This window comes from Plodia interpunctella, chromosome 5, assembly GCF_027563975.2.
Source record: "Plodia interpunctella isolate USDA-ARS_2022_Savannah chromosome 5, ilPloInte3.2, whole genome shotgun sequence".
NCBI classification, from domain to species: Eukaryota; Metazoa; Arthropoda; class Insecta; order Lepidoptera; family Pyralidae; genus Plodia; species Plodia interpunctella.
This window is the reverse complement of record NC_071298.1, coordinates 8,533,975-8,559,034: the sequence shown is the minus strand read 5'-3', so window position 1 is coordinate 8,559,034 and position 25,060 is coordinate 8,533,975. Positions and strand designations below refer to the sequence as shown.

The window sequence follows — 25,060 nt, the reverse complement described above, 5'->3', positions numbered from 1 at the left end:
TATTTATTATTTCACAGTACGTTTACAGCTAAGGTACTAAAATAAATAAGTAAAAATGTGACTTAGGACTATGGCGACTGGCACCTGAACTAAAGAATCCTATATCTCAGATTACCAACCATCAACCCACATAAATGGTTATTTTCGTAAAAATAATAAGAATGTGAGAGCCTTTTTTGGTTTCTTCTCCGAACATTAACTGTCGTCGGATCCGGGTCAGCTTCCCAATTTTTCTTTCTACACTTCGCTGTTTTCGGCATCCTCAATCGTTTGACTATTAATACGTAATGTTCTAATATCTGTGATTAATATGCATATCCTCCTTGACGATCAATAAATATTTTTATCGTAATTTGACGGACGGATACTTGCTACGAAAAGCTCGTATAAGAAACTCCTTGTAGCAATAGCTACGAATGTCGTAGACATTTCCTGACCAGACCCTTTCTATATGCCACGCGCCATATATGATTAGTTTTTTTTAAATCCAATGCGCATCTTTTATTTCCCGCACGGCCCCATCGGATTGCGATCCTATTATTGTTAAATTGTTTTCATTATCATCAGAATCGATAAGATCAATTGTGTACATTGATCCTGTGTTGTGCTATGTTACCGTGGCAATATGAAATTAATTTATTTAATAGTTCAATCTTACTGAAATAACTTTGTGTATTCAACGCCCTTTCATCCATAATAAATGTTACCTTAATGGCGCAGTTATGATGGCTATAATGATAAAGATTGTAGTGAACTCAATTTGAACTTTATTGACATTTCCTGCCCAGTAAACAATCTGTTAACGGTTCATGAATGAATCTTCTATAGAGAACTGATGTCGTTGTCAATGCATTTTGATCTGTATTCGTTTGAACTAGAATTCATTCTTGCAGTACCACTACATCTAGGTTTCATAGGACAGGTGTGTGGCTAAAAAATATGGCGCCTATCGATCTGTTTCACGCGCAAGCGTCTATGGAGCAATTTTCGTGCCAAATTCTGAAAACTTTATCAAATGACACAAATAGTAATATAAGACCCTAAATTTGACTGTCTGTATTACGACTTGGGCAATGAGGTAATAAAACACATCTCATTTTGATTGATCGATGAATTTTATTCGAAATAAGAGACAGCTGTTCTTTATCGACATCGCTGCAATATGGGCCTTTCTAATAAGCGTCGTGAACTTTGGTCCAATTGGCGAATGGAGGCGCATGCTCAGACTCAACCCTGGAGGCCCTATCAAAATAATACCAACCAAAGTGTCAGTGATGTAAAAGACGCGACACGCCGCCGGTCACCGGCGAGCGTCCTACAATGATTTTCAACATCACAAATCTACCCCTCTTTATTAAAACATAGTTATATATTAATCACAATTTAATAATTAATAGATTAATATTTTCATGTCAATTGTTGTTGTGTATTGTTGTTTGTAAGACTTTGTTGTTTCGGTGTCTACTTAAATCTGTTAAGGTGAGTTACGAATGCATGCAACGAGTAATTTTGTAGGTAAGCACTTACTTCGTACCTTGTTGTAGGATATATCTTGTGGTTGGTCGGTTGTTGAAAACCGTGATTATAATGGTAATTCGAAAAGAAAATACAGTAATGGAATGCCAAGAAAGCATTGGATATTAAGTTAATCTTCTCTATTTTACTTATTTACTATTATAATTTACAATTATAAAAATCTATAAAATACATACGCAAGTAAACAATAAGCACAATATAACTAGATATTTGAAAGCCATTCTACTCCTATTTTACCGGATTTTGTTGGAGTCGTACAGCAGCGTTACTTGACAAAATGTATCTCTTAGCTCTAATTGACTAAAATAATAAAGTGTCCATTACCTGTACTAGTACAAATATCATTCCAAAAATAAAATATATAAATTCTAGTAAAAGTTGTACCTAGACAATTCTTATCCTACAATGATTATGCACCAAGACTACCATATAAATGTCCTACTTTTCCCTATAAGTATAGGTATTGAGTTAAAGATGCTAAAGTACAGTCAACAAAACATCAATTTACCCCTAATCCTTGTGAATTAGCCTCTAGTACCATGGCATAAAGATTCATTGAAGGTAAATCGAGACAGTTGACTGTAAGTTGTTTAGAATATTTTCTTTGGGAACTTGTTAATAATTTACACGAAGTACTAAAGGTCTGTCTGAATATAAAATTAGGGCGATGATCCGATTTCACTGAGTCCGAGGGTTAGTCTGTTGTGGAATCATCGATATCGGGTAAGATTTTTGTAACAATATTTTCAATAGATGAACAGTGTGGAACAGCAAATGGTAAATAAATTACTTTGTCTTGATATATTTAATTCATAATCGCAACCAATATTTATTAACATTTATTATTCCACTTTGTTCTGACTGCGATCCACTAGTCTTCCTTCTTTTGGATTATGTTAATTGCTAACACTTCTAACAGATTTTATTCAAGACGCTTAAAGTGAATCAAATAATTGTTTTCGCTTATAGTAAACGTGCATCATGATAGCTCGTCTTGAAATTTGGCGCCAGATGCTCTCAAACCAAATCAATATCATGCTTAAATTGCATTGTACAGGCCGTGCCCGTATAGAGCATCTAATAGGTAGAATTTGTTTTTGTTATAGTCTCTCTCTCTCTCATTCTCGAGTGTTCCTTAATAACATTAAACATTTTCGATTGTGACACCCGAAACACATGGTCTGTTAAATGAAGATTTACCGCTGACTTTATAAACTGCCTGCCGTAAATTCTATTTGGGATTATTGTTGTTGCCTATCAGCTGTCAAGGTTACAACATTCACGGGAGGATATGTAGTAATCTTATTCTAATGCAGGACATACGATATGCAATTACATCGCGTAATAATAATAACGCGAAGCATTTGCGCGAACTATTCATATGTATAGCGAAAACAAAACAACGATTCATCGTTTTGCACATAAAACAACTATTAATTTAATCTTACGCTAATTTTAAAATGCATTTTTACATAACGATTTATTTCAAGTTTAAACTTTGTCCAACACGATTGGAAAATATGAGTTCCGTAATCACTGTTTATTATTTTTCTGTTATATTGTTGGTGTCTGCGTTTGGCAGTCGGAAAGTGGGTTTGAAGAAACCTGACACTATAGAGCCTGATATCCCACAAAAGTCAGACTTAGATACGTACTTGACTTCTTTAGAAAACATGATAAAATTTTACGTAAAAAATCCAAACGAGATCGATGTGAATTCAGTGTTTGGATTCTTTCTGATGAACGGTAAGGAAATAATTTGTTTTGAAACCACCATATGACATTAGTAATATAAAAATATTATTATACCTAACTGATAATCAATATGCTCCTTTCATAACTATAATATTGTTAAGTGATATACTAAAATTAGAAGAACAGATTATTACTAAAGATAGTTAAAATACAAAATAACAGGTATTCTGTATGTATATAGAAGGATAAATAAATACTAATATTATTTTCAAGTTAACTTAGTTTCATATTTACAGTGAACCTCAACAGCGTCCTTATAAAAAAAGCCCAAGCCTTGCCCTTAACATTGGCAAACAGATTCAAAAATTTAGTGGAGAAGAACAAGAGGATTGTGGCGTATTTTCGAATGATGGCGTCGCAATCACAGCTTCAATCGCCACGTCATAAAAAGCTTAAAAAATGTAAGATCATATTTAAATATATGACCCTTAAAAAGCGATCACTAATAAAATACTCACAAAACTCATCCGATAATTCCATCCCAATATTATTTCTTTGCTTGTGTTTCTTTGCTTCTTTCACGTCAAAACTGCATGACAACTGACAACAATTGATGTAATTTTTGGTGTGCGTATTTCACAACCATGGTAGGTACTACTAATTCCATGCTTACAACACAATGACGACACGAGATAGTTGGATGGCTAGAAATTGAAATAGGCAAAATTTTTATCGCGAGTGAAGAAGGGGGCAACACGAAAATATATAAATATATAAAAAGAAGACCTTTATATGTAAATATATAAAAAACCCCGTGTCGATCTGTCTGTATAAACTCAAAAACTACCGGACTTTTTTTTTAATTTTTAACTATTGAAAGCAAAATGTAGCTATGCTTTCATATAAATCCGTAGAAAATTTAATCTAAATTGGCCTAGTGGTTTAACAGACATACTTTCGCATCTAAAATAGTATTTCATATCACAGCGCTTTTGCTGAACATTTAAATATAATTTCAATGCATGCGTGTATACGCGCGTGTACATGTGCGTAAACATTCCGTACAATTTTGCTGTACACATGCTGGATACGCATTAGGTGTGCACATACCTTAAACCTACGGATTAACCGTTATTGATTATTCCAGTGTCTACTTTATTTTCCAATGAATCATATTGGATATCAAAAATAAAACAAGCTGACAGCACGCAAATTCAAGACCCCCCACAGATGGGCAGTAAAGACATTCTGGTACACTTCTCCAGCTGGCCAGAGTACAAAGAGGAGATAGATAATTTAGGGAGATTGATGCCGCCGTTTGCTCTTACTGGTACTCTTTATAATCTTAGCCATTGCAAATAAAAATATTCGAGCTATCGGATTTTTCAAAAACCTCTATCTCATTTATATAATCTAAGGCTTGCTTTACCCAGCAGTGGGGCACTATAATATCTCTCTTGCTTATGTATTAGTTACATTTTCTATTGAAGTGGGTGGATTACACTAGTATAATGAAAAAATAATTAAGTACGTTTTCTAAAAATCTTAATTCAAGATATCCCAGTATTTTAGACATATTATTAATCCCCCACTCATGTATTGATTTGATTTGATTATAATATTTTCATTATCACTACATAGTATAAAGTCGCTTCCGGCTGTCTGTTCTTGTGTATGCTTAGATCTTTAAAACTACGCAACGGATTTTGATACGGTTTTATGATAGTGTGATTCCTGACGAAGGTTTAGGTTTATATGATTATGGTTTTACCCTACCGAAGCCCATAAAAAACAAAAATATATATGTTTCATTTTAAATTTAATTTTGAATTAGCTATTCTTGTTTTAGTTGCCAATTCACTGCCATCAACACGTGCGCCACGACGTGTCTACGTCGTAGGCCAGCTACGAGTTTCACAGCAAAAGCTCGATCAAAACGTAGCAATGTTCGTAGCTTGTTGTAGTGGAAGGGGAATTAATATATTAGACACTTAATTTTAAAACGGAAATCATGTTTAAATTGTGTGTATTTTAACAAGAATAAATATTTAATAATCTTTTCAGAGAAGTGCTTGGTTATAGTGGCTGAGAACCCAGTAAACTATGGTACATCTTCCGCACCAAATTGCATAATGCCCCACGAATGCATTAATGGTATATCAGCGGGCAACGATATTGGGCTAGGATTGGTCAACAGGTACAATATTGTACATGTAATGTTTTTTATTATTTAAATAGATTATTTAACCTTGTGTTATGTGTATTTTTTTAATAGAAGAATTTTGAAACCAAGTCTTTACTATTTTTAGTAAATTCATATGCACTCCACAGATATCAGAATATTACACTGTTCTTAAATAAAGCTTTTTCTTCTCTATTTCTAATGTTTCGTTAACAGTCTGATAATTAATCATGTCGAAGAACGTGCCCTCAGCATGCTTTGTCACTCTGTTATACACAATATCACTATAGGTTCACATGCTTCGAGAGCTGAGTTCGAGTCCCTGTGCGGGCAGACTTCAAAAAAAAATAATATCTCACTTTTTCGCCTTTCACAAAATCTAACTTCATCTATCATAATTGCTTTGGAATGTAAACTACGAATGTTAAGAAGTGGACCCTCAGACCACACGCACATAATATTTGTACGTGATCTAAAGTAACTATTTGTATATAAATCGAATTAAAATTCTACCAATTAATATTTTTCCACTCAGATTGCTGATATTACTTCAAGCGCGATTCGGACGTCGCTGTGCCGTGTTAAATGAGACGGAAGACGCGACCTTAGTTGACAAACTTTGCAACACTTGCTTTAAAGAAGGACTGTTCATTAGCATGAATAAATATGATCCCCTCATTTTGATGATGGAGCAGAGTGAGTATCATAGATTTTCCATAACCGCTGTGGGACATAACGGGTGGTAACATAACCAGTGTGGGAGCATAAACAAACAGAATGTTGGTTCTCAACTCTCGCACATTGTTAAAGTGAATCAAAGCAAAGAAGATTCTTTTAATAGGCGATAGATATCCTATCAATATTTAATCTCAATTATACCAATAATGCATATACACGACATACAGCTAAACGTGACTTCCAGTTTCGAAACTCTTTTCGAAACTGTCTACCTATATTACCCGTACCTTTTTTTTAACAATTCTTACTATCAACAATTTATTTTCAGTAACGCTCTGTAGTTTGAATGGGAATGTGGAATTCTTACGGCGCTTCTGGATCGCGCACATACTCGCTTTACAAACCAAATATGGCTGCTTTGCTACGAATATACGTTATGCTATGAGCAACAAGCCAGTAAGCGCTTTGCCGCCTTCTAACTGGAACATGGACCGCGAGAATAAACCCAATCCTGTCACCCACTGCCTCGGACCGGCTTCAGCGGGAGCGGCTGCCATCATATCGGCAGCTATCAAATATATACTAGAAATTTATTTTTAAAAAATAAACTTGTTCAAATTTTTTTTAAGTCACTCCAACGACATTTTTCTTAAATTAAAAATAAATAAATACTTTTCATATTTTTAATTATTCGTGATTTTGTCAACATTTGCCAAGACTTGATCAATAAAAACCGTATTGTTGATGTTCATTTAATTCAATTCCACCCTGTATTAATTAGGGCTTTAAAATTCCGGAGCTATTTCCAGGCTTTAATTTGCCCTCTATGAAAACCCCTATCGTCGCTATTTCAGTTATATTCTAGATCTATATTACCGTAAATATAATAGGTTAACCAAAATTTGTTCATTTTAAAAATTTCTGTCAACGTAATTTTAGAATAGACGGGTAAAATAAGGTTCCACTTATTATAATTTAAACTAAATAAACCTAAATAACATAATTAACTTACTTAAAATAAATAAATATACTAAAGCTTAAATACTAATACTTCGGTATCTATATATTTTATTTAATAAAATAATAAACTTCATATTCAAATGGGACGGACGGCTACGGACAAAAGGTCGTATTGTGTTTTTTTATGTGCAATAAAGTAATAAAGTTTTCATTAGACGTCACTAATTGAATCATAGTTTTATTAACTGAATTTAAATTGATAATTTTGTAAATCTTATTTTCCTACATTTCTACAGTTGGGTACCTACTTCGAGTACATATATCATTTTGCTGTTTTCTAATGTTGTAATCCTGTTTTCACTGATTATACTTATTTAAGACTATCATTTATCATTTAATCTTTGATTTTATTTTATTTGTTTCAAGAAAATCATGTGTTTCTTTGGTGTTTTTTTGTTCTTCCTCTTTTTGTTGGTTTCTGCTACAAAAGATGACATGCCTGGAATGGACGATGAAGGCATCTTGAAGTCATCTGATTTGGAGACGTACATTGTGGCTTTAGAAAAATTGGTTGCGTTTTACACGAAATATTCCAGTGAAATCGATGTGAATACAGTTTTTGGATTCTTCATGTTGAAAGGTAAAACTTATATATAATTGAATAGAAACAAATACCTATTATATTTTAGTTCTCAAGTAGTAGTATATTCGATCGATACGTAAAACGTAGATGATATTTATGTTAAATGTAATAAATAAATAAATAAATATATAGACACACAACAACAATATCGAGAGAGTCAAAATCCAATAACAGGCGAGGTGAAATATTTTATTGGCGTAAAAGAAATTCTTCAGTATTTTCAGTCAATCTTCATGAACTTTATGGAATGAAGTTTTATTATTTATAGTAAACCTCATCAGTGCCGATAAGTATAAACGCAAAGGTGTACCGGACTCTATAAACAGCAGATTGAAAGTCATAAGGCAGAAAAGTATGAAAATTGTGCAATATTACCATATGATGGCGTCTCAGCCGCAGTTTAATGCGATGCCGTATAAACAGCTGAAAAAAAGTGAGTGTAAACACGTCACTTCCATGGTTCTTGTTCCTCTCGTGTGAGTGTTTTCTCGGTTTCTTCAGACACATAAAGAATTGGAGCCCAGGGACGCTTTTCTACTTTTTCTCCTCCGCCTCGCACGGTCTTCTCAGCTGTTCTTATCGGCCGAACAATATATAATAAATTTAAGATTTTCAGCTCTCAAAAAATTATCAAATAACATTCTTCTTTCGTCCGTGGTATTCTCAATATGGGACGCAGATCAGTGATGTGATGCTACAATAACTACCTCTCTAGAGTAATATTTATTCATATAGGCCCATTGACATCATTTGAACCCCACAATGCTTTTTGATAAAATTAGAAATTTTGAAAACTTCGGTCCGATTTTTTTCTTGGATGACGCCACTTGGACAAACAGCCTTACAGGACTGTACGATAAAATATATGAATTATATTATAGAGGCGTATTTGTATAACGAGGAATCTCTGTGGTTGTCTCAAATGAAGAAGCCTGAGAAGAAATTGAAAAAACCTCCCGAAGTAACCCCTCAGAGTCTGGTCAAACGTTTTGGCAGTTACAATGACTACATTAAACAACTTGGCAGAAGAAGCTCAATGGTGCCACAAAATAATGTTACAGGTAATAAATTGAATGGAAGAACTGGTGGACTCGTTTCATGAAACTCTTCTATTCCCTTCTTTCTCTTTTCATCCTAATCTTAGCTGGAAGAAATTGCATTTTGTGTTCTCTGTTTTTATGACAGCTTCTTAACAAATCTTGTGTATAATATAATGATAAAATGTTATTACACTATAATGAACACATTACGACGAATTTTCGATATAAACCGATAACAACATTTCGTATTGGCGACGTCAAAATGTTTAGAGAGAAACAAGTAATAAACGAAATATATTGCTTCCTCCGAACGACATGATTGCGGTACTAATTGGCACAACCTTGTGTCCTTCACACAGTGCAACGTTTTTTTAAACCTTTTGTTTTTATTTCAGATAGATGTATAAATAGATTGGCAGATAATTCTATATTCCACGGTCAAGATGGCTTTCCGAGATGTAAATTATACCCAGAGTGTGTCCACGGTGTAGCTAAAGGAAATAATACTGGGTATGGATTGGTCAACAGGTAGATACACATTTACGTATCTAGCTAGTGTCATTTATTAGTATATCATTAAAAACGATATTTTTGTCATATAATTGTCACAATCTCGATTAGATTCACAGTTGCTATTCTTAGAGAAACCTAATGTCAACCAGTGTGCAGGGTTTTTTCACCAAGTATATAAGTGATGGTCTATGAGAACTTCATGTGGCATTAGCATGATTTGAACCTAAGAACCTTTGGATCACAGCACAGTCCTATGTCCTTAACCACCATAGATAAAATTATTATTATGTACTTCATTATTTTGTTAACAATTATCGAATCCATCTTTTTCTTCCAGATTGTGGATTCTCTTGTTAGCTAAATTCGGAAGAAAATGCGGTGTTGTTAATCAGAGGGAGGATAAAAAAATTCGTGACAAATTATGCGCCTCTTGTTATCACGAAGCCTGGCTTATCAGCTTGTATGATTTTAATCCAATAATGTTATTGTTGGATCAAAGTAAGTCCTAATAGTTATTTGTTTTTACACGACCGCCCCTGTCCTTTTGCTATGGTACTAGAAATATTTAAGAATAGTAAGATTTTATTATAGGTTAGTTGTGGTAATTTTAAAATAATCTGTCCTTATTCATTGTATGCTTTTAATCAGAGAGAAAAGATTTTTATTATAATAGGAATTATAAGACAGCTTTCTGTAATTAATTATGTTGTTAGAGTATAGAATGGTCTGTGGAGTATAGTCAGATTTCTCGATGTACTGGTTTGAAGCCGGCAATTTATTACAAATATATTATGGCATGTGTCTAAGCAATTATTATACTTGATTTAAATAAAAACTTATTCTACCCACGTAACTTTTTACATAAACTTATAACGTTATTAGAAAGAAATAATGAATTTATTTAGATGAAAGTTGCTGAAATTCCAACTTGGATTTACATGTGTAACCGAGATTTCTGTTACACATGTAAATCCAAGTTGGGTGTCCAAGGGGTGTCAAACCGACCATAATTGACCTCATGTTATACCTAAATATTATTTAATTATACCTATTTTATGGTGTTAACGTATATATCATATGTTTATGGTATATGGTTAGCATTATTAATAGCTGTTAGTATAAAATATCGACATTCAATGTAATCTCTGAGAGTGAGTTGCACCAGTCAACTTTGACCTGCGCTCCGCCGCCGTCCATAAAAAAGGCGTACGATGCAATATCGTAGTGCGCATGTTAAAGTTAACGTCAAAATTGACTGGTGCAACCGAGAATAGTTTTACGTGTTTGCTTACAGTAACCTACTGCAGCATAAATGGAAACGTGGAATTTTTGCGCAAAGAGTGGATCACATATATACTTGCATTGCAAACCCGTTTCGGCTGTTTTTCCGAATCAATTACTTACGATGAAATGCTCATTCCACCGGACTTTGCGCCCGCGTCGCTGTGGAAGATAGATAAGGGAGTCATGCAGGACCACCCGGCGACAGGGTGCTACCACCCGGCGTCGTCGGCAGCAGCCACTATATTATCTGCAGCCGTCAAATTTATTCTAGAATATACTTTCAAACCTAAGTAGTACGATTTGGTAAAACGTGACTCATTTTATTCTAATAAAAATGTATAATTAATATACGAGTTTACTTTCTATTACTACTACCCTACATTGACTTGCAGCGATTCGTATTTTTCGTTAATAATTATGACAAATATGATGCAAGTAGTGTATGACTCACATAAAGTATTCCCCTAATTACCCGTTAGGAGACCTATTTCAGTGACTAGTTTCTTCTTCACATTTATCGTATGTTTACCTAAATTAGCTACTCATTTATACTGTTTTTATAAAATGATAATAATATTTACTTTCAAATTAAAAAAATGCTGGACTATTGGTGCAAAAATATGTCTTCACTAATTGTATTTTCTCTTAAAAATTCTCAAGTGGAATAAAACATATCTCGATTTGGAAGCCATGGGTTTTAAAAGGTAATTGTGACGATCGTGTATTCCTAATTAAAATTAAAAATTAACCTTCGACCATAAATTTTAAAGTACACTGATATTATTTTTACTAACACAAATGCAATAATACTAGTATCTTTGAATTAAGCAACTATTGGGAAAATGATTATTATTTGATAACAATATTCTTAAAACTTTCTCTTCATAGTCGTATTTTCTTATGGTCATGGTCATTACGTACTATTAATGTAGTGGTTTGCCATTGCCTGTGTTGTGTCAGGTTTCCTCACGATGTTATCCTTGAGTTTGTTTAATGTTATCCTAAGAGGTTGTCGATGAAAACTACTATACATGAGTCATATTAGTATAGAAAATCATGTGGCGCGAGTAGGATTCGAACCTGGGACCTTTCGATCCCCAGGCTGGCGTATTAACCATTACACCACCGCCGCTTCAAATGAAACTTCACAAAACTTTACTAACACCTAAATTACCCCTCACGGATTATTTCGCCTTCGGTTGCTAACTAATACTAGCTCCATGTGGCTAACTGTAGCTGGCTGCACCTAGTTCTAGACGTAATGATAAAGGCTAAATCTAGTTCCAAACGAAGACAAGTAGGAACACCCAGGTGTAACCCTTTGAGACCGACTGCATCTAGGCTTATCCAGCTAGACCTAGGCTGGATTAGTAACCAAATGTCAGCAATAGCCCCTTGGGCCTGATGCCCACACAATCGAAGTTCATTCGATCATTTTCTCGGGACTCGATTCTCTCAGAGATTCAAAATCTTTGTGAGAGAATCGAGTCCCTGGATTGTTGTCGTTATTCTTGGCGCGTGATTCCATAGTATACTTGTGCTTAACATAGCAACAACTAACACTCCAACAAATACAATTTGCGAACACCAGTTTTAACCAGTTAATATTTCAGCTGCACCATGCCGGACTGGACGTGGCTGCTGATGGCGGCTCTGCTCGGCGCGGCGTCTGCTCTGGTCTTGCCGCTAGCTTTGTTGTTCTACTTCGTGAGACCATTCGAAAAGAAGACGACGGTGGAAGATCAGAGCTTCTTGCCAGTTACGCTGCCACCGGTAAGTTGCTTAATAGCTAAATAGGGTCTTAGCTTCCCCATCGAAGACGGTCCATCAGCTGAAAACCGGCGTCATGACCTTATGCCATAACATAAGCTGAGTCTGGAACTGCGAGGGGAATTATCAGTCCGAAAGGAACATAATCGGCTACGATAACGAGTTATCGATAAGTAATTTAAACTTTCGCATTTCTTTATTTCACCTATTTCCAAAAATCAGTATATTGGTTAAGAAATATTTATTTCGTACTGAAATTAACATTGTGACTGTAATTTAATTAACTACCAATGCATAAAAACATTCCACTATTTTAGAATCCTTAAGTATTTTTATCCCAAAATTTTGGTTGCATTGCGCATCTTCTTTCGATTTATGCTGCAACTGTTGTTCAAATCGACATCAAACAATGCTGTAAAGATCACGTGATACGACAAACATAAGCTGGGTGAAAGAGGATCATGCCAACTAAGGAAACATTATTAATTTTTATTGCTTTAAATTATTTGTTTTTGTATCAATCTTAGCCAAAAGTTTTCGATCCTGACACATGATAAAAATTATCTTTCATTTATTCATTACCTTGTAGGCAAATCAAAAGATACAAAAATTAACAAAAATATTTTGTCAATACTTGCTTATAAATACATTAGTTAGGTTCCCACCAATTCAAAACAAAACAGACTCATCGGGGCCAATCTATTACGGGGACACACAGCCCCGTCCATAATAGTTACAACTTATACCTACATTTCTACTTATAGATAAAAGTGTAATAACATCGTTCCAATTTATCGATACAAAGCTATTATCTTGGATGTAATTTACCCTCATCAGTCCTTCAGTTCAGCGAAATTACTTTTACATTATCACTCTATCTGTGATGAATGACGTCGAACCCAAACGGTATTCTATTAATTGGAATCTGGTTAGAAATAAGTATTTAAATTAAAAAAAACAATGTCTGTCAAGCAATTTTGTTCCTTTTTTAAAATTTAGAAATGGCAAATCCGACAATCATTTTCTTCGTCGTGAAAACAAAATTAGTAATTATAGGTAAGGATAGCGACCAAAACATGGCAGTTAGCCGGGATGGCTCGACCTTAATAAAAGCCTTTAATTACTCAGCCATCGCCCTTGTAAAGCATGTAATGAATTGCTGACGTTTGCCCACAATTCGGGTCACTGTAAAATTTCGTTTATGAACTCAATAACATTAAACAAACAAGTTAGCGGATACGTTTCGTATGGAATAAGAAAATGTAAATGTGCTTCGAATCCAACATTATTTTACTTTATTTTTTAATGTTTAAGTATAATTACGAACTAAGTTCGTATATCAAGCCCTCTTTTACAGCGGTTGGTAATTAAGAATTATTATTTAATTCTTTGTTTGTAACAAGAACACAAGAAACATCTGTACAATAAATTATCTCATTGAAGATCTGATTGTAATTCTTAAAATTAATATTCATATTCTCTTTATCTGATCTGGGCGTGGTCTCGGTTTCTTCTCAACGTCTGGAGCATCGGAGCCCATGGTCCGCTTTCCTACTTTTTCGTCTCCACTTGGTCGTCGGTATCCCCAGTTGTCAGACCATTGGCACACATATCCTTGTGGACAACAAGTATCAACAAGTGGACCTCAGTATTTCTTGGGTTTGCCTCTTCTGCCAGCGCCAAGAGGGAGCGGCATAACCAGAAATTTGTTCCCTACGTAATTTGCCGGTTTTCGCATTTATATTACTTATTACTTCTACTACTATATAGTTATACAGCAGGGGAAGTAATAAGCAATATAAAGAAAAGAAGAATAATACAATTTTTATCCAACTAAATATTTATAAGTAGTCAATATAAACGGCATCAGTAACAATTTAGGTGCAATGATCAATCACGCGTAATTTATCGCTCGATTTATTCCGGTCTCGTGTGCATTTCTCGCATTCCTTTTAACCGAATTAATTACTGGGGTACCCCAGTGTATTAATTAGTAGTATATAGAGTAGTATTCAGTGTATGAATTTATCGATGATCACATGGTTTTTCCTATCCTGTTTTGTACACTAGGAGATTTTGAACGAACTAACACGAGGAGCCGGCTGCACGCCAGAGGGCGCCCTCAACGCGATGCTGCAGTTCATATTCCAACAAAGTACTGCAGACACCCGCTGGCTTCGGAGAAGGATGGCTACGGAACTAGCCGAGCTGCTGGCCAAGACTTCATCGGGAAAGATCTTCGAATCTCTAACGGTAACTCTCCTAGTTTAATTGAAATTAGTTCTCCCATTGCTGCTGTTAGGGTCCTTGATTGTTTCTGAATCTTTATTTATACATCAAGGGAGCTCGTATAAAGAATATGAATTTGTTTATACGAGCTCCCTTCTTCATCTCGTTGAAATGTCATTACTTAGGTACTACTCTATCAATTAAGTTTTTTATTAGTGAACTTTGGATGCGCTAGCTAGATACTTCACAGTTCCACCCTATAATCCATGTAAATCTAAAATTTTCTTGGCCTTAGCTCCGTTCCTTGGAAGTAGGCACGGAGTTCCCCACCATCACCAACATCAGACTCCTCAACGGCGAGATGGAAGACGACGGCGCCAGACTGCGGTCACTCGACCTGAACTTCGATATAGCATACGATGGCAACTTCAGGATTGACGTCGATGCCGTCATGCTGCTAGGGAAGATCGCTAATATATCTATCACTGGTAAACAAACAAAAGCTTGCTTGTTATGAAATGCAGATTGATTGGCACTAGATATTGAGAACTGTGTTATGTTAAAATGCCTGTATGTTCATTGTTCTCTTTTCGCCGCCTTGTTTGTTCTGGTTACTTTAGGCTTGCCGTGGTCGGAACATCCAACACAACAACTTCCATACTAATTATAAAAGCAAAAATGTGTTTCTTCATTTATCCTTCTTTGACATAAAAACGGACCATTGGAGTGAGATGATTAGAAGATATATGGCATTATTCTTATAGAGTTAGTATAATGTGATGTTCTCGTGGAACGTCACATTATAAGTGACAAGGCCATAAGGCGAAACGTCACATAGGTATTTGTACATTGTATTTACAATTATCACTAGCTGTGTGAGAATTTCGCGATAAAAAGTACCCTATCTATGCTATTATAGGTTATATTCCACACGTTGTAACATTTACAATATTAGTATTATCTATAAAAGAGAGCACCCATATAAAAAACAATATCTATTTCAAAGTGGAAAGCATCAGCGGGAACGTACGCGTGATGTTTCGGCGCACGCCGTACACTCACTGGGCGCTCGCATTCGAGAGCCAGCCCAAGCTGGAGCTGAGGGTCCGCGGACGCTTCCAGGGCAGGCAGCTGAAGCCCAGGCTGGCGTCACTGGTGGCTGCCCATATCAGGCGGGCAGTCGCACAGAGGCACACCCTACCGAATTATAAAATAAGGTGACTGCAAATTTTACTTATGATTTAGACATCTTCTAGAATAGTAACCACTACATATCCTCTTAAGGATGTCCTGCGACTAAGGAATTAAATGCCTTAACAATGTTCCAGAGAGAGTTAATGTCGATTCTTCAAAATTTAAGAATCTTTTTTAGGCGGACTGCATCTAGTAACACAGGAAAAAGATGATTCTCTAGATATGAATGAACACCTAGTCATCTCAATAAAATCGCATGTGAAGTTCATAGTCTAATGATACTCGTGTACTGACCATAACTTTCATAGTACCCATATAAATTAGTTTTGGTAATTCATAGTCTTTGCATTACTTGATTAATAAATTAATTATTTACCTTCGCATTACTTCTCAGATACAAGCCATTCTTCCCGAAATCAGAGCCAGGTAGTGCTGAGACGGAAGACGGACCGACTCCTCAAGGTCGTCTGACAGTCAGGCTGGTGGAAGTGACACGTCTGCAGTGGTCGGGAGGGAATGGCACTGTTCGAGCTGCCTTGGCTGTGGACTCGCATGGATGGGTGAGCTGGAATTTACAATTTCCAATAGACTAGTTTACATCGGAATGAGTGGCCTACAAAAGTTGTTTTATGGAATAATTGTTATTGTATATAAATACTTCTTTAGCACGTTCAGAACATTCTCAAATCTTTTATTTAATACCAGATTATGTTACTTGGGTAGTTATATTAAAAATATCATTGTGGCTACTTATTTAAATCAAAGAATTCGGTTCCTTGGTAACTAAGGCAATAAGATAAATATTTTACTAAAATTATGTTAATACTTATTAAATACTTACTTTCTTCCAGGTATCTCTTCGTCGTGGTGTCCTAGTCCTAGACATAGTATTGGCAGCAGTATCAGGGCCACTCGGACTGGTCTGCTGTCAAGGAGTGGGAATAGTTCTGGTAGATACAGTGGTACCGATGTCTCCCGCTTATAGAGCTGATCTTAGAAGAGACGACGTTGTACTAGCTATTGATAACAAACCAGTGAATAATGTAGCTCAGGTATGTATGCCTCTCCTTAAGAAGAGTTTACATAAATAGCATAGGTCCCAGAATATTACCTTGAGACATGCCATGGCTAATAACGTGTTTTACATTTACCATTACATAAATGGGTCACTGAAGGTAAGATAAACTTCTCTTGGTGATAGACAATAACATATGAAAGTAATCCATATAGAAAAAAGCTGAGATATCTTTAATGACAAATATATAAATGTTGTTTGTATGAAACAATTTAAAACAGAAAGATGTATTTTTACACCAGGTAGGAAAGCTGCTGAAATGTGTTGAACGTCGATCAGTAACAGTACGAGTACGACGTGGCGGCACCATTTGTGGGGGAGTCAGGAGAGAAGAGGGACTGACTGTGGGGGCGGGGGCGGGGGACACCAAGCGTGGGATGAGGACCAATTTTACCTTCAGAAGAGTATCAGAGGTCATGGAGGGAGTAAGGCTTCAGGGCATGCGAGCTACTACATCTAAAGCCAATATGCAAGTAAGTGATACAATAGTCGTGGTTTGTCCTATGAAATCAAATTGTTATTTTGTCATAGCATTTTTTTTGTCAGGTTCCCTATTTTATAACACCTTTTAAATACATTTCAAAGAAGTTTAAAAATGTACTACTTATCAGTATTATTTTCTAGGAATCAGATTCCCCTTCAAGAACTTCAGAAACACAGAACGAGATTGAATCTCAACCAAAACAAAAGGCAGAACCCGTTCGACAACTCTCCAAGGGTCCCGAGCCTGGACCTGGGAACTTTGGCTTGAGAAAACGCAGATGTTCAGTAGAAAACAAGTCTTCCGATAGCTCTGCTGGTAGCACACCACCTGCTTCTGGCGCAAGCACACCTCTCAGACAAGCTAATGTAGTGAACAAAACTGTTAAACATCCAGATATCCCCATAATAAGGACTGACTCTTCAGAATGCAAGGTAACAGAAAAAGTGGAAGCCTTAGACGAAGAAGACCAGCTGTTTGAAACTGGAGGCCCGAGACAGAGCGAACATGTAGAAATATGTCAAATGTTTTGGACTAAGAGTATACTCTTAAAACCAATAATACCATTTGACGAAGAAACCGAATTTAAACTGAATGAGAATCATAAGTATTTAAACATAAATATTTGGGCTACCGTACCTGGAGAGAAGGATGAAATATTGCTAGGTTATTTAAATATACCTTTAGCAGCTCTTTTAGCTGAATGCCAAGATTCAACTGTACCACATCATATGAAAAGATATCAATTTTTGCCACCTGATGTTGATATTAAATTTAGGTAAGATATGAATTTGAGATAAATCACCTAATAATTACCTAAGTTTAATCTAAGAGTACCTCAAGGGACCGTATTGGGCCCTATATCATTTAACCACAATATTTTTTCTCTGTAATTCCCATACAATTTCAGCAAAAGCCACAAACTATCGTCGCACCCAGGCTTCGAGCCGTGCCTCTGCTTCGGCGACGCGCTGGTGTGGTGGGAGTGGGAGGGCGCGGGCAGCAGCCGCTCGACCAGTCGACCCTCCAAGGAGCCCTCGGCCCTTAAACCTCCCAAACCCACCCGCGCCGCGCATGACTTCGTCCGGACGCATTTCCACAGGTCTACGCAGTGCGACTTCTGTAATAAAAAGGTGCATAAAGTTTATCTTTGTACCTAATGATTTTTCGATGATTTGCTAACGATAAAGGAACATAGTAGGTAAGAGCTATTTTGAAAACACTGAATTAATCTGTAACAATCCATTTTGACCTAACTTAATCTATATTGCTATTTTCGAAGTGTATTTAGTCATTGGGATGATGAAATTTATAGAGATACAAGCCATTTTAAATTCAAAGTGCTTAGATGATTTTCTAAAATAATCATGGACCTGGATGCAAGACTTACCAACACAAGACCCACATAAATTTCTTCTAATTATAGAAAATTAACAAAAGCTCCATATTTTTGTCTAGATTTGGCTGAAAGACGCAATGCAATGTCGGAACTGCGGCCTCTGCTGTCATAAAAAGTGTGTAGCCAAGTGCCAAGAGTCCTCAGCCTGTATCCCTAAACAGGACCAAGGTAAATATTATTTAGCTTTCTAATGCCACTTCAATTACACAAATATAATTGAAATTATATTGTATTTTCTTCGCTGCATCGTCACACAAAACGAGTGAAAAGAACTGTAAATTATCGACGCCCACGCTCGCTTAGGCCGAGGCGCTTCAGTTTTTAATAGGTTGCTGCCAGTTTTGTCATATTTCAACACTAGTCATGCATCTTCCAAAACATTTAAAAAAAAACAAACAACACGCGAACATTCAATTAACTACTTACCAGCTGTACACAAGCAAGTAAAATATACGTGTAGGTACCGATCGTGTAAGTCGCTTTTTGACTTAATGAATGTAACTATAGTATAGTATGTTTTTGCCAAACAGTTAAACATTACGATGACCCAAGATCGTGACGTGACTCAATAGATGCTTTATGAATCATTGTTCGAAGAATGACCTACTACTGGAGATGTTTTAGTTTACTCATCCCAGAAAACGGGCGAATACAAGGAACATGCGAATTGGGACATTAGTGGTGATTTACTCAACATTTCATCGACTTAGTTGCAGTGAATCACTTCTTTGTTTCATTTAAAAAAATGTTTTCTCTAAAACATAAACACCCATATCGTCGTCCGAATGGTGGGGTGCGTATTAAAATAAAATTTATTTTTAAACGTCCTCAATTTTTTCCTCTTCAAAAGGAATTTAATAAACATTGTGCGTGGTTGATCGGTTTGAAATCTCGCCAAATATCTTTGTCCGAAACTAATAACGTTAACGATCACGGGGCAACAACCTCTATAATAAATAAATATGTTATATATTTTTATAATATTACATGTTTATGGGACAAATAAACTGACTAAAATCATTTTATATGAACTTTTTTAAATTTATATTTCGATGTTTACAAATTATTTTTTCTAAATATTGTACTTAACGATCTGTTTTTCACTGCTAACTACGATTCATATATCATCTAGAAAAATACTACACGTACCTCTTACGTACCTCGATCTGATATCATCATACAGTAACTAGTATAATAAAAAGTAGTGTTGAAACAGTAACTGGCTTGCAAATATCATAATAAATCTCAAATGCTATGTAAGTATTACAGACGTATTCTAGCAGTCGATGTCTGTGTCTATTGCGTGATCGTGTCTATGCGGAAGCCTTCAAGAATGCTCCACTTCACATTTTTTATTACTAACGCGTTAATAAAGAGTAAAACGTAATGATATTGCACATATTGCTATTTTGTATCTATGTTGGCATCCGCATCACTCTTGAGTAGGAAATACATACCTATCTCGAAATTATTTTTAGTTTTTAATATGATAATAATAAATGATGAATATAAAATGACTCCATTAACACACTTGAAGGTAATTGTTCAAGTATATGACCTAGTTTGCTTTACTGCGGTGCGGGCTCTTTGAATAGTCATCGAAATGATGACTAAGATATCTACAAAGCCCGCAAAATTTGATTTTAAATCAAGATTCATTGAAAGATTGACTGATTGTTCTCTCGGGTTCTCTAGAATAATAAAAGAATCATGAAATATGAAATTTGCTAACATGTAAACCTAAAATTGTGACCTAAATTAGTTATGTTGGTAATCATTGCCTAACAGATACATCCGGACTGAATTGTCCTCCACCTGAGCTAATAATGACGGAAGCTGACGCCGTCGACCCTGACTCCGAAGACGAGCCTGAGAGAAAAGACTCTTTGGATGTGCATGAGGAAGGTTTGTATAGAATTTCGATGGCAATTAAACGGAAAATAATGTGAAATTCGTTATAATAATTGTTTTTGGCTTTTCATTTCATTGGCTATTTTAACATCATATAATTTATATTTTTTAATAATGAATTTGCTGATTCTAGATTCACAAATTAAATAAAGTAGTAATTTGCTTTTACTTCAAATAATGTAGCTTGGTATATAATTTATTTATTAATTTTGTATTGTTGATTGTAAAGCTTACATAATTATTTTCTTTTTCTTTCCTTTGTGCACAGACGAATTGTTCGAATACTGACGAAGGCATTAACATCGGACACTCCCCACAACTATCCACAAAATATTCAGGTCTATATGCCCTTATAAATGTGTAACTTCCGAGTGGCTATCCCTTCTCTGTTGAACGTTTCATATCTGAACTTTATAGTACCTACCTAGTTTGTGGTTTGTGCTAGATTCCATTTAACAAATACGTGTAATGTGTTACTATTACCTCTCCATTTTCCAATACTATGATAATTTTAGATATGAATCTGTATTGCATTAACTTAATGTTTTAAGTAAATAAAAGAATAGATGAAAAGTATGAAAGGATTTCATACATACTTAGGTGTCAGAATTTAAATGTGTTTACGAAGAGGGTAAACACATTTTCATAATTAACAAATAACTATATTATAGTATTATTACTATAGTGCATGTAGGTAAATATTAAATGGTTGAACACTATACATATATTTAAAAGTAATAAATTCACAAAATATTATAAATAAAATAAGATACCTTACGTTGACACACATGAGAAACAGCATAGATATACTCAGATGAAACATCTTACAAGAGATTCATACATAATCTACGACCCAAATTAGGACCGAACACAAATACTTATAGGCGTTAATATTCTTATAACAGGTTCTATATTTACGTAATATAAATAAGAATCTCTGATTCTCATTAAAATATACCTAATTAATTAGAGGTAGTTATGAGTTCCTTGTTAGCAAATATTTTTTTATTGCTCTTGTCCTTTAACGCTCTGCTTCGCGCGTGTCCAGCGGCCCAAGGATTGCGAACGCCCAGTATTATAAGTAGAAGTTTCAAAAAACTAGTTACCTATGTGGCACACATTCCCAGAGGCGGCAAATGGCTACGCAACGTTAATTACGCATAAATGAAGTAGCTTTTGTTTTTTATTAATGATTTAATTGCGAACACTGTCCCTATTATTAATCTCTGTTCCGTCATAAACAGAGGGCAAAAACCTACAAGCAATTCATTTCGCGCTATCGTTATCTGCATGTGTATCATCAAATAGTTTTTACGTAAAATTCACAAACACCTAATGAGAGTGACTACCTTGGCTAGGTACCTACTTATGTGATTTATGTACTTATTGGTATTCTCACCTACTTTTTCTTAACTTTTCCCCTAATAGGTACGACCTAGTTGTTCTTTTGTATATTTTTCTCCTCAAGCACATAAAGATCAAGATCCAAGGTGACCACAAGAAAAATATGTATACCGTAAAATTGCATAAGTAGACTCTCATATCTTTGTTAGCGTCAAAAATCTTATTATCTACGTGGTCATTCCGAATCGACCTGAAACCATGTTTCAGTGTTAATTCGGAATATAGCTATGAAAGTCAAATTTTTGCTTTGGCTTTGGCTGCCAGGCGGTGGAACGATGAGCGCGCTAGTAGCAGGGCTCCGGCGCGCCGGGTCCGCCCACTCTCTCTCGGCGCCGAAAACCTGCGCCTCCTCGCGCTCCCTGCCGCCCTCACCCAGCCACACACCCAGGTAGTTCCTGATATAAATAAATAAATTTATTCAGCCAAAACAGTAATTACAATACAGTTCAGTGGTGGAATACCAGTCACTTTTACCATCCGCAGCAGTCTCGGAGGTAAGTTGCTGCTAGAGCGACTGAGCGACTGTTATATCAATTGAAAAGCTTTAGTATATTAATAAATCAGATGTTCTAGGGTTTATCCACAGTAGTATCTTCATTTAGACTATCCAGTTGATGTATTTATTAAATTGCCCTCCTAAATAAATAGTACTTATCAGATCAGAATGTACTTAGTACCCACTTATTGTATGAGTGTTTTAAACGATCTGATTCAACCAGCACCTATTCTTAGTAATAGAGACGGCAACACTTTTCACGATCAGTTCTTCTAACGCAAAGGAAGCAGTCTCTCGAGCCAGTGGGCAACCCGTTCGGCGGCTGCGGCGCGACGTGGCTGCAGAGGGGCGACGTGAGCGCCTTGTTGCAGCCGGCGCTGAGGAGCGCACTCCCACCGGACGCGCTGCTAGCGGCCGCGCGAGACTGCGCCCCTGAGCTGGCGGCCAGGCTCACAGCGCAACAGATACACGAGATGGTCAGTTGTGACTTGTTTATAATATCACGGAAACAAAGAATCGTAAGATCGCTTTATCCGATATCATTTTTATGTGCACCAATTTACATCAATCTTGTAAATTATACGATCTCTCTCCCTTATAGCTCCAAGCGGTCCGCGAGGAGCTATCAGCGGATGATGCGGGCGCGGGGGGTGAGGAAGAGGGAGAGAGTCGAGCATGCGCACTCACCGCCCTCATGCTGCACTGCTGCGCGGCCGCACAGATGGCGCAGCAACGCGCTGACGCCGCGCCCACTTGATGTTATTAAATTATTATTCATTGTCACTTGGTCTTTCATTTGAATATTCATCATCATCAACCATTTTAATGATACCACTTCTGGGGTACTATCTTTCCTGATGGATGGATAAGGAAGATAGGATGGGGTATGACCATGACCCTCCACGGGCCCAGTAGTGGTGGGTTTTAACATATCGTCGTCTTCTCATCCCTTCGAGAAGCTCGAAAAAGTTAATGAATTAGTTACCCGTCTCGAAATAACTTACTGACTGCTTAGGTACCCACGACTATCCCCCAAGGTTTGAGCTGTTTTTTTCATTCAGAAATAATTTTATACATGTCGTATTTCGAGTTTACGAACTTTGTTCTATACCTATATTGTGTGTGTAATTTTTTATTTCTCAATAGGTAGGTATTTGGAAGGCAGCCACAGTATTTTGGTTTACGCACACATCCTCAGACAGATTCTGCTTGTTGACCTTAACTCCTTAACATTGCAATAAACATCTACATCAGAAATAACGTTAATACTGGAAACACATGGCGGTGGCAATACACTCATCTAAATACTAAACAAAGAAAATTAGACACAGGATTGAAAACAGTGGTAACAAATTTATTCGTCACGGAACTTTGATGCTTATGTCGTAGATTCGAGATAGTATTTTGGTAAAGCAAATTACAGGGTTCAAAGAACGTAGTGTACTGCGTCGTGTCCGTGTGGTAGGGACTGGCTCGAGTCCAGGTTTTCCTGAAATAGCACAAAGGATCGACCTCAACTTCACGAAAAACTTCTGCGAAATGTCAGCGGTCGCGCGTGGAAAATTTAGTGCGTCACATTCACAACGCACGCGTGGCTGTTGCGCATGATTTTGTACTAAAACTCGCAAAAAAAATATACACTGAACTGAATCTGTGCTCGTTATGGTATGTGGTATAGGTTGCCCGAAACTACTCCAATAAATGTTCTCACTTCTCAGCAAACTGGTAGATATAGGTACCTATTAAGTACCTATGCTGGCTACGCAAGCGTTTTAGAAAAGACTACCTACATCGAAATCCGTTAATAGGTCTTACATGATTGAGTTATAAACCTAAGCAACGTTTATTGCTACGATTGAGTATATAAATTTTGTTTAGATTTATAACAAGCATGACCTAGGTAAACTTTGATTAAATTTCTTTTCTACTTCTTACTAGTAAACCTAGGTAGTTACAATAAATACATATTTGTACCTAGGAAGTAGATGAAGACAGTATTTTATCTACAAGCTAACTGAAAAATAAATAGACCACGTAACTAACGAGTCTCTATTTGGATCACTAGAACATAAAAGCAGTAATATGGCGCGAAATTTTCCTCGCCAAGCCAGTATTCTTGGATGTAATGCAATAAATTTCTCAACACAAAGCAGATGTTCGGAAAACGAGGTCAATTGCTAGCCGGCGCAGACACGAGGACTCCGGACGGAATTGGCTTACATAGATTTTCATTTACTAACAACAAATTGGAGAAAAATCCCATCCACAATATACCTACCATAACCATACTTATCTAAATTTAACTTTTAGTTTTTATCAATACAATGTGTTTTGATTTATAAAAGTTGAATTTAGATATTTGGCTATTATCTACTTCGTACAGTTAAATAGTATTTCTTAACATTATGTACATAAGTAAGTAGGTGGGTACAATTTTTGACGTAAATAGTTGGCAGTGGGTGTTCTGAATGTTTGCCTAAATCTTTCCATCTTGAGATAGTAATGAGCACAAAATTAACGCAATGATAACAAGTTTGTTTCGATCTAAGTACATTCGCTTTCTGTTCTCG

The 25,060-nt window shown here is 36.1% G+C and overlaps 3 protein-coding genes across 6 annotated transcripts; all 3 read left to right on the top strand.

Annotated features, from left to right (window-relative positions):
• Window positions 1-1,161: 1,161 nt before the first annotated feature.
• Pdzd8 (PDZ domain containing 8) lies at window positions 1,162-23,273 on the top strand. 3 transcript variants are annotated; one of them, XM_053745410.2, is made up of 15 exons: window positions 1,162-1,479; window positions 12,145-12,304; window positions 14,372-14,554; window positions 14,826-15,018; window positions 15,537-15,747; window positions 16,119-16,284; window positions 16,576-16,776; window positions 17,042-17,272; window positions 17,424-18,058; window positions 18,191-18,413; window positions 18,739-18,847; window positions 20,468-20,584; window positions 22,259-22,382; window positions 22,758-22,966; window positions 23,092-23,273. In XM_053745410.2, the coding sequence occupies exons 2-14, from the start codon at window positions 12,152-12,154 to the stop codon at window positions 22,924-22,926; spliced, it is 2,715 nt and encodes a 904-aa protein (XP_053601385.1). In that variant the 5' UTR covers window positions 1,162-1,479; window positions 12,145-12,151; the 3' UTR covers window positions 22,927-22,966; window positions 23,092-23,273. The 3 variants fall into 3 exon arrangements, 2 of the variants coding, with proteins under 2 accessions (XP_053601385.1, XP_053601384.1); XM_053745409.2 differs by having other exon boundaries at window positions 1,165-1,479; window positions 22,774-22,966; XR_008404721.2 differs by lacking the exons at window positions 22,758-22,966; window positions 23,092-23,273 and adding an exon at window positions 20,859-20,928 and having other exon boundaries at window positions 1,163-1,479.
• Window positions 2,705-6,778, top strand: LOC128670052 (uncharacterized). The gene is made up of 6 exons (XM_053745412.2): window positions 2,705-3,282; window positions 3,528-3,692; window positions 4,379-4,561; window positions 5,296-5,428; window positions 5,949-6,109; window positions 6,420-6,778. Exons 1-6 carry the CDS (start codon window positions 2,997-2,999, stop codon window positions 6,689-6,691), a joined length of 1,200 nt encoding a protein of 399 aa, XP_053601387.1. The 5' UTR covers window positions 2,705-2,996; the 3' UTR covers window positions 6,692-6,778.
• LOC128670053 (uncharacterized) lies at window positions 7,321-10,877 on the top strand. Of its 2 annotated transcripts, XM_053745413.1 has the most exons (6): window positions 7,326-7,691; window positions 7,963-8,127; window positions 8,576-8,755; window positions 9,130-9,262; window positions 9,585-9,745; window positions 10,542-10,877. In XM_053745413.1, exons 1-6 carry the CDS (start codon window positions 7,484-7,486, stop codon window positions 10,823-10,825), a joined length of 1,131 nt encoding a protein of 376 aa, XP_053601388.1. In that variant the 5' UTR covers window positions 7,326-7,483; the 3' UTR covers window positions 10,826-10,877. The 2 variants fall into 2 exon arrangements, with proteins under 2 accessions (XP_053601390.1, XP_053601388.1); XM_053745415.2 differs by lacking the exon at window positions 8,576-8,755 and having other exon boundaries at window positions 7,321-7,691.
• Window positions 23,274-25,060: the final 1,787 nt, after the last annotated feature.